The following is a 10191-nucleotide window of genomic DNA, read 5'->3' as shown; positions in this document are numbered from 1 at the left end:
AATTTCAACATGAATTAGAGTCTGGCCTAAATAAATTCCGGGCTAGATCCCTTTTATTATCTCAATTATCCTCATTTTGACCCAACTTGACCACTAGATTACATCAACCCAAAGCAAATTATACCGGATGACGTCAAATTTACGCACAATCATGAAGGATACGTTTCCTTCACGACTAATCTTAGACCTTCAAATTTTAGAAGTTGCCATGTATTTCTTCTATCAACTAACATAGGATCTAGTGAGTTATCTACTCAAATCCATCCTAGGCACCAAAGGAGGCCTAGATGTTTTGTCACACAGTTGCGCAATATATTTGTGTATATACAAGAAGTTTCTACAAAACTAGTCTCACCAGTAATCACGACAAGAGCAATTGCCGTCAATGAAGTGGTGAAAGACCTTCGAATCTCCTACAATTATCTCTCTTTTGGTGATCTCTGAAATCTTCTTTGCAGCGCTATGGCATTCTTCACAGATTCTCGTGTTCTTCCGAACAACAACGGGGTGTCTGATTTCTGTGGAGATCAAACCAAAACAAATTGCCAATCTTACACTGTGACTCTCTGCGGAATTTGCTCTCTTTCTCTTCAAATCCAACGGTCTGAACTTGGTGATACTGTTAACATATTTATCTTCCCCTATCTTCCTCAGAATCAAATCTAAAACAGCATAAATCATGTAGGTTTCAACGTGGGTCGTATCTTGGTTGATGAATCTGTAAGGCCTACATTTGGTCTCAACAAAGCTGCACGCGACAGTTTTCCGGAGTCCTCTTTGCTTCATATGAGATTTAAGCCGTTCTACATCTTCCCACCTCCCAGCTTCAGAATACATATTCGCAAGCAAGATATAACACCCGGTATTATCATGTTCCGAGGACAAAATATGCTCAGCAGCAAGTTCAGCTAACTCTATGTTTCTGTTGTTTCTACTAGCTGTCAGTAATGACCCCCAAATTCTGGCTGTGGGCAGCAGCGAGATTTCCTCGATAAAAATCTTGGCACGGTCAAGATTACCTGTTCGACCAAGAAGATCGATCATACAACCACAGTGCTCTATTCCAGGATCAATACCATAGTCTCTTTTCATCGAGCTATAGTATTTCCAACCCTCGTCAACCATGCCAGAAACACTACACGCCATTAACAAGGAAACAAATGTGCTCTCATTAGGCTGAATGCCATTGTCTCTCATTTTGGAGAAAAACTCGATGGATATTCTCCCAAACCCATGAATTGCATAAGCCATAATTATAGTGTTCCACGAACTGGTATCCCTGAATATCATCCTATCAAAAACTTCTCGCGCCGTCTCCAGATACCCACATTTTGCATACATGTAAACAGTTGCATTCAAGATTAATGTATTTGAGTTGTGCTCCAATTTTGTGATACAACCATGAATTTGCTTCCGCTCCCCAATGGATGCTACTTCACAATAGGCAGGTATGATGCTTGAAAATGTAATTGCATCCGGTTCAAGCGGTTCATTCAAGAGATCCCAAAATAATTCCAAGGCTTCCCTGTTATGTCCACTTTGTACATATGCAGAAATCATGCTATTCCACGATATCAAGTTCTTTTCAATTAGCTGACCAAATATACGTTCTGCCAAATTTATCCTGCCGCAGGCACCATACAAATCGATCAGTGCAGTTTCAAATACAATATGAGGGAGAAAACCTCGTCTAATGGCATAGCCATGGATTGATTTACCTTCCAATAGGGCTCCTAGTTGTGTGCAAGAGGGAAGAAAATTGATCATTGTGATAGCATCAGGAATCAACTTATCTGCCTCTTGCATTTTTTTCAAGCAAGAAAGTGACTCAAGCGGCTGAGCATTTAGAGTATACCCATGTATCATTGCATTCCAAACCACAACATTCTTGGTGCAAATCTCATCAAACAACCTCTCTGCATAGTCCACTCTACCACATTTGTGGTACATGTCGATAAGCGAGGTGTGCACCATGACATCTGATTCAAGCATACATTTAAGAACCTGGCAATGGATTTCCTTCCCGGGTTGGAGAAAGCAATCAATAGCACAAGCGTTAAGACCGCCAATCATACTGAATCTATCAGGCTTCATACCGAGCACCTGCATTTCCTGAAAACAAACCATCGCCCTCCAACCATCCCCAACAGCAGCATACCCGCCAATCATAGAATTCCAAGAAACCAAGTCTTTAACAGGCATTTCGTCAAACACTCTCTCTGCATACTCTATGCAACCAAGTTTTGCATACGCAGCACAAAGCGAGTTACCGATATAAACATCCAAATCCAACCCGACCTTAAACAACTTCCCATGAACCTTTTGTCCTTCATCCAACGACAACAACCCACCACAAGCCTTGATCACAAATGGGTAGGTATAATTATCGGCTCGAACACCTTCACTTTGCATCCTATGATAAAAACCAATCGCCTCCCGGAACAACCCGTTATCAGTGAGACCTCTAATCATAACATTCCAGTAATACGTATCTGAATGGGACATTTTCTCAAACACCCGGAGTGCATCCTCTATGGACCCAGATTCCACATGTTCTTGAAGAGCCTGTTTGAGCGCATAGTTGTTGAGGGGTTCAATCGAGGTGCTCGGATTCTCTGATAGTTTTCGGATTCCACGAACCAACTTAGGAAACTTCGGCTGGTCGGAGCTTTGGTTTGCTTTCGGCTCAGCGGCTCGTTTTCGTAAAAGGCTCGGTGGCGGGGAGGTGGAGTTGTAGAGGTAAGAGCTGTGACTGTGAGCGAGACTTGCAGCCATTTTTGAATGGCTTCAGGGATTAGGCGGCGCTGGGAAAATAGCCGTTCCAACTCATTACTCAACAGACAAAAACCAAAGGGGTACACACTCTGTCTTCCTCCTCCTCCGCGGGTTTTGAATGATAGGTATTTCTGACAACTTTTAAACTGTCGATATATGCAATCGTTAACGGGCTGGGGCAGCCCGAATCTTTTGAGCCCAGCTATTTTAAGCCCAAAGAGTAGTCGTAGTTAAGCAAGAACCTCTAAGTGAGAATAACGACTTACATGACACGAGTAAACTGTCACGCGACATTCTTTGTCAATGAAATAAGGATATGGAGACAAAAATTTATACATCTTCATTATAATGGCATGGGGACGCCACCACGGCGTGTATCTGTGTCATGTATGTCTTTCTCCCAAGTGAGGGCAGTATAAAATATTAATTTTGCTAAATTGGTTACACCAAGACACGTCTTAGAGACTAAATTCGATTGCAGATATAATTACTAAGCTAAGGTTTTCAGCGGTTGAATCACTCATTTCCTTCTACAATGGTGAACTATAGTCATCATGATGTAATGAGAATTGCTTGTTTCTACGATTGTTGATGATAGTATTTTGTTTTCACTCTAGCCACATAAAATATTTATTAACATTGAAAACAAACTTCATCAAGTAACTCTTCTAAACGAGTTAGCTTCTTTAGACTTCCTGTATACTTTAATTACACATCGAATACAAATAAATGGCAATCTTATCTTAATATACTTGTTATACCATTTAGATATTAGTTTAGTTGTCACATCCCGGCTCGGGGCGGATCACTTCACGGGCCCGCTCCACCACCGTAGCACGATATTGTCCGCTTTGGGCTTACCATTCCCGCACGGTTTTGTTTTTGGGAACTCACGAGCAACTTCTCAGTGGGTCACCCATCATGGGATTGCTCTAGCCTTCTTCTCGCTTAACTTCGGAGTTCCTACGGAACCCAAAGCTAGTGAGCTCCCAAAAGGCCTCGTGCTAGGTAAGGATGGGAATATACATATAAGGATCACTACCCTGGGCGATGTGGGATGTCACAATCCACCCCCCTTAGGGGCCCGACGTCCTCGTCGGCACATTTCCGGCCAGGGATTGGCTCTGATACCAATTGTCACATCTCGGCCCGGGGCGGATCACTTCCCGGGCCCGCTCCACCACCGTAGCACGATATTGTCCGCTTTGGGCTTACCATTCCCGCACGGTTTTGTTTTTGGGAACTCACGAGCAACTTCCCAGTGGGTCACCCATCATGGGATTGCTCTAGCCTCCTTCTCGCTTAACTTCGGAGTTCCTACGGAACCCAAAGCCTGTGAGCTCCCAAAAGGCCTCGTGCTAGGTAAGGATGAGAATATACATATAAGGATCACTACCCTGGGCGATGTGGGATGTCACATTAGTAGTACTTCTCTTTTTTCATAGTGAAAAAAATGTCAAGTTTGATTCCTCTAACCCCATTGATCCAAGAAAAACATGTTATCGACACTAATATATCTAGTTAAACGCACAAATACTACTTGTGCTTTGCTCTTAATGTTCATAAATATATGTGCTCTTTGTTAACAATTATAATAGAGTTATTTTTAAGTGGTCGGTTACGCTAGCAGAGGGAAGGTGGGGTCAATGGATGACTGTGACCCCAACAAGATGGTTTTCTTCCCATTGAATTCCGGTGCCGGCCCCAAAGATACGTTCATGCAAAGAAAGGCAAACACCCATGCAAAATATCTCTCTTTTGCAAATAATTAAGGGTTCTACATTAGATACATTACTAGGACCATCATAGAAGTGAATTAACATTGAGCATTTGATATGTACAAATATGTGTTTGAATGTACTTTTTAAATGATTGAAAGCGTTTTGAAAAAATTATAATTGGAACCAATCATTGATCAAAATGCAAGTGAATTCTAAAAAAAACATTTTGAAGTACTCCTACAACAAGCACATCAATGAGCTTCTTCCAAAATGCACTTTTAGTGCTTTTGTAACCCAAAATACTTTTACCAAAAACGATTTCAGTCATTCTAAAGTCACTTCCAAACATGACTAACAAATATATGTCTCAAATGTTTTTTTAACGTGTCAAATGCATATTTGAAGCCCCAAAATATATAATTATCATTGGTTTGCTTTAATTTACTTGAGAAAACTAAATTTTAGATATAATGCATATCTTTCAAAGGAATCATATGGCTTATAGAACATAAGATTTTGTAAGGAAAACTATAAATGGAAGGTAACCAACTTTCGGAGCTATTGTTGTGAATAATGCTTGGCTACTTAAGAATGAGTAGGAACTTTTACTCAAAACTCTTCATGTTCAAATTACATAGGTTTGTGCTTATAATAAAAACCGTTCATATTATAAATCACTTTGTAAAGATCATCTATGCAAAAATTAAATTAAAACTAAAGTCATTTAGTCAATTTATTGTAGCAAATACATAGACAATTCATAATGCTTTTACCAATTTCATTCATCTGTTTTTATTCAATTCAGTGACCAAATGACCTTAATTTTAATTGTTTTTTGCACAAACGATCTTTATATAATATTTGTAATATAAACGGTTATGATATAAACACTAAGTTCTATGGATCGGCAACGAACTGTTTTGAGTAGGAACTCCTACTCATTCTTTGGCCAAGTATTATTCTTTTGTTGTGCTCCCATTACGATAAATTTCTGGCTTCGTCATTGATCGGTTACCTCTATCCGGGATTGTTAATTGATCGAAGGTAAATTATTGATCACATGAACTCATATTTGTATGTGGCTTGCAAAACCCAAATTAAAGCCACTAGAGCTAGAACAAGCTACCATAGAGTTCAGAACCAACAAGGATAGTTTTATTATGTTGAAAGAAAAACCAATATGAATTGGAAAAAAAAAGAAAAGATTACATGCGATCAAAGTATGATGTCAAACACATAAAGTCAAACAACACACTCGAAAATCTTAGTTGTAATTAGGTTATAAAATTAAATTTCTTCAGGGATGCTTTGCAATTCATGACTCCAAGAACCCTGGCGGCTATGTTTGGCTCTTTGAATTTGCTTTTTTCTCAAAACATATAACCTCTGCTCCAAAGAAAATGACGACGATGCCCGAACAACTGATGATTGGTTATGAACGCCGTTGCCATTCATGAGCTCCAGAACTTGCTTCAAATCTTGCTTTCTTACCAGAATCTTCATCCGCACAACCCCATCGTCCTGAGTTTGGTGAGAAATTACGTTAGTACTCTGATGACGATGATCACCATTTACATTTGCAAGGGCCTCCATGAACGCATTGCTTCCGATCAAATTGCTCTTTCGGTTAAACAGAGCTCGAAAATGTCGAAATAGTACTCTCTTGATCAGCCCCATCTTTCTGAATATTTGATTTTTTATGTTTTGTGTGTTTAACTAAGCTTTAATTAAACCTGTGTGTAGTGATGAACATAGCATTTGTGATTGAGCTTTATATAGGAATTGCCAATGTGGTTTTAGCCCTCTGCGTTTTAACTAATTTTTTTAATTAATATATTAAACTGAATGGTAGCGACCATTTGACTTTGTTAATATACTCCTGTGCCCAATTGGGTTTTAGCTGTAATACTTATATTCGAAGTCAGCGGGGACCATACAACAACTAGGTTACAACAATATAAGCAAACAGGAATAAGACAATAGCGTATATTAAGTTTACATCTTCTCTAACGTAAGGATTTAGTTAGATAAAGGGAGAAAGACAACCGAACAACAATTAAACATCAAAATCTTAAGCTAACAGAAAACGAATCAACAATGTAAATGAGGTTTACGCATCAAAATATCAATTTCTAAAATGTTAGTAAAACAAGGTCTCATTTTGAAGTTGATCATAGCAGTAGCATAGTCTTGATAGACTTCAATTACTTATTCAATGATTAGGTTTTTGCTATAGTTTTAGAGAGACGGGCGATTTACCACTAATAGCATTGATAATATCTCCACTTAATTATTCGTGCAATTAATAGATGTGAATTTTTATGCAAAAGGTCTCAATACAATTCGAAGGGGACTTTTGCTTTATTCAACAGATTTATATTGTAAAATTTTTGTATGACCACATTGTTCAAGTGAACGTACGTATGAATGGATTGTGGCACACACCGACAGCTCACATGCAAAGCCCTGTATGTTAGTGCTGGAGGTTGGTGCTAATGAAAACGACGCGTGCACACGTTTAAATAGAGATCTCTAGGTTTCTCTATCAGTTCAGTTATCTTTGTCTCAGATTTATGATTAGGTAAAGAGAGAACATTCTTTGAGATTAATTATATTAATCACAATGTAGTTTGGTTCAAATTAAAATGCTTTGTAAACAGTTGTAGCATTCGAGATTGAGAATCTATCTGTTATATATGTTTATCATAGATTGGTGATTAGGTAAAGAGAAAACATTCATTGAGATTATTAAATTAATCAGATGGAGTTTAGCTCAAATTAAAACAGGTGGCATTCGAGAATGAAGAATCTATATTATTAGGGTTGCTTCAAAATTTTGAAATGAAAAATGTGAAAGGGTCTTATATGTATAGTGAGTTGTTTGTATGGCCCGTACGTGTTTCTAATCATTAGTCTTAATCTCTCCCCACCTACAATCGTATGAACTTATTAAGCTACAGCGCATAAACCCTAACATGAGCCAAAGTTTTGGGGTTGAAAGACACTTAATTATTATTATTTTTTTTAACAAACGATATTATCTACACTAAGGGGAATGAAGATGAGCTTAGTCTCACAATGGGCTAGCAATAATGTAATTCAAATTCGCCTTTGACGAGAATCGAACTTAAAACCTCTCACTTACAAATGAAGAGGAATGTCTCTAGACTGTAGTACTAAGTAGCTAATGACGCTTAATTCTTAGACATGATTGGTAAATTATGAGGTTTTTCCCCTCGGAGGGAGGAGTTATAAAAGACTTTTAAGATACGTTTAATAATCATTTCGTTTTCAATTCTCAATTTTACATTTTGTATATATATATATATATATATTTTTTTTTTTGTCGATGGGAGTTTTTATAACAAAGTCCTGGATGATAAATTACAAAGACTTCGCAAATGAAAGCGAGAAATAAAAACAGCCCATAAAAAAGGTTCGGTACAGACAAGGCGCCACACATGCACACAATGCATGAGTAAAGGTTCATATCTATACCTAAAATGAAAATTACATAGGAGCCCAAAGGCTAATGCCCAATTGCTGCTTCTTTTTAGGGGTGACAACTTGTAGTTGTCTTTGACTGGAGAGAAGCACGAAAGAAGCAGCAAGCAAGTGTTGAGGTGAGATACACCAAATTTGGAATTTGATTCGAAGTTTTGGAAGATCTTGAGCGCAGGGCCCCAAATCATAACCCAAAGACTCCAAATCAGATTACCATGATACATGGGCAAACAGCCCAGAGTTAGTACTCTACCCATACCACCCGTATATGGTGGGTTGCTCCACCGTTCCTTGATGGGAAACGGGGCCACCCCATGTGCGGGGAAAGACAAAAAGTCCATAGATCGAGCTCCATCCACTCCTTCCGAAGAAGGTGTGTAGATCCCCAAAATCCAGAAGGGAAAAAGGGCCATCGTAGGTCTTGGGAAGGAAGAGAAGGATGAAGAGAAGGAGGAGGAGGAAAACAAGTTTGAAAAGTTGTTTGCCACCGATCCCAAGCAGAAGCTAGAGGCCGGCGTCAAGAATAATGATGAAGTTTAGGGTTTCTTCTAAAGACGACGCTCTTTAGAGAGAGAGAGAGTTTCTACAAAAGAAGAAGGAAAGATTTAATTTAAAATTAATAGTTTTTTTAAATTTTCACTTAAGTCTTTCATCATACATTTTTATATTTCCAAAATTCCAATGGTTTTAGGGTTTTTTTTCGTTGTGTGCCTTGCATTATACATTTCTTATACATCTCTACCACAATCATTCATTCCTCTTCTACATCCCTTTTTTTTCCCACACTTATTTATCCTATAGTGTAAACTGAAAACTGAAAAACGAAACTTGTTATCAAACAGGACCTTAATAAATTTAGATAAGTTGGTTATACGTAGTGTCAATTGGTTTAATCAAAACCCTAATTGACATTGTTTTACAGTCATTTCACGCACCTTGGTGTCCATTCTTTGGTAAGAAGTTACTAACATTTGTTATGTTATTTGATGCTTCCAAGAGGTTTCTTTCCAACGCGTTTATAGAGTTTAAACCAATTAAGGATACGTTTTTTTTTTTTTTTTTTTTTTTTTTTTCGCTAAGCTAGGGATTGCAATTGTTTTGCACTCAAGATTCTAAAATACGTTAGGCGCTACTCGGCCAGTGAGCTGGGCCCTAGCGCCTAGGCGCCTAGGCGGAGCCTAGACGGGGTCCTAGGCGGACTAGGAGGATTTAAGTAAGTGTTTGTTTATAGTTTATACTTAAAATATATATAATTTCATTATAAACTACAAAATAAAATGACATATATATTAGGAAGTATTGAAACATAATGAAAACATGGAGAACATGCAGATAATGTGTATTCATTTAAGTATTCAACAAGTCTCTTACAATTTATTGAAAAAAATAAAATGCAAAATGAAAGTTATCTATTTTCTGTCCAAATGAGTCGTAACCTAGGCGGGTCTAGGCGCCATTTCTTAATTTTCAAACGTTTAGGCATTAATTAGGGCGGTGGCCGCCTAGATGCTAGGCCGGGATTATTTTTCCTTCTAGGCGCTAGGCGGGGATTATTTTTCCTTCTACAATTATGAATTGTAGTCTTCGTTATGTAACGACTAGTGATGATTTGGTTGTTTCTATGACTGTCGTTGATAGTATTTACCCTATTTGGCATTCTCTCACCACACACACACACACACACAACTAGTAATATTGGAAACAAATTATGACTCGTTTGGAAATACTTTTAGAATGGCTGAAAGTGTTTTTAGTGAAAATGTTTTTGAAATCAATTCTTAATAAAAATGCAAGTGAATCCTAAAAAAACATTTTAAGTGATTTCTGCAAGAAACACATATTTAGTGTTTTTGAAACCCAAAATCAATTTCGCCATAAGCATTTTTTGTTATTTTAAAAATAATTTCAAACGAGCCCTGGGGGACAACAAGCTATCACAGAACCAACATAGTCTGATTATGTCGAAGGAGACAAACCAATAGGAATTGGAAAAAAGTTTACAGTGATGAAAGTGATATGTTAAACATATATAGTAAAACATACACGCTTGAAAAATTGTTGTAATATTATTAAGCTTAATTAAATTTCTTCAGGGATGCTTTGCAGCTCCGGGATCCAGGAACTTTGGCGACTATGTTTGGCTCTCAGAATTTGCGTTTTTTTCAACAGCCTCGGCCTCTGCTCCAGAGAA

General features: G+C 38.0%; 1 protein-coding gene across 1 annotated transcript; it reads right to left on the bottom strand.

Moving 5' to 3' along the window:
• Positions 1-212: 212 nt before the first annotated feature.
• Positions 213-2869, bottom strand: LOC137725434 (pentatricopeptide repeat-containing protein At4g35130, chloroplastic-like). Its single transcript, XM_068464109.1, has one exon. It carries the CDS (start codon positions 2773-2775, stop codon positions 352-354), a length of 2424 nt encoding a protein of 807 aa, XP_068320210.1. The 5' UTR covers positions 2776-2869; the 3' UTR covers positions 213-351.
• Positions 2870-10191: the final 7322 nt, after the last annotated feature.

Source organism: Pyrus communis, chromosome 2 (genome assembly GCF_963583255.1).
Source record: "Pyrus communis chromosome 2, drPyrComm1.1, whole genome shotgun sequence".
In the NCBI taxonomy this organism is placed as follows: domain Eukaryota; kingdom Viridiplantae; phylum Streptophyta; class Magnoliopsida; order Rosales; family Rosaceae; genus Pyrus; species Pyrus communis.
The sequence above is the reverse complement of the archived record's forward strand: the minus strand, read 5'-3'. Positions and strand labels throughout refer to the sequence as shown.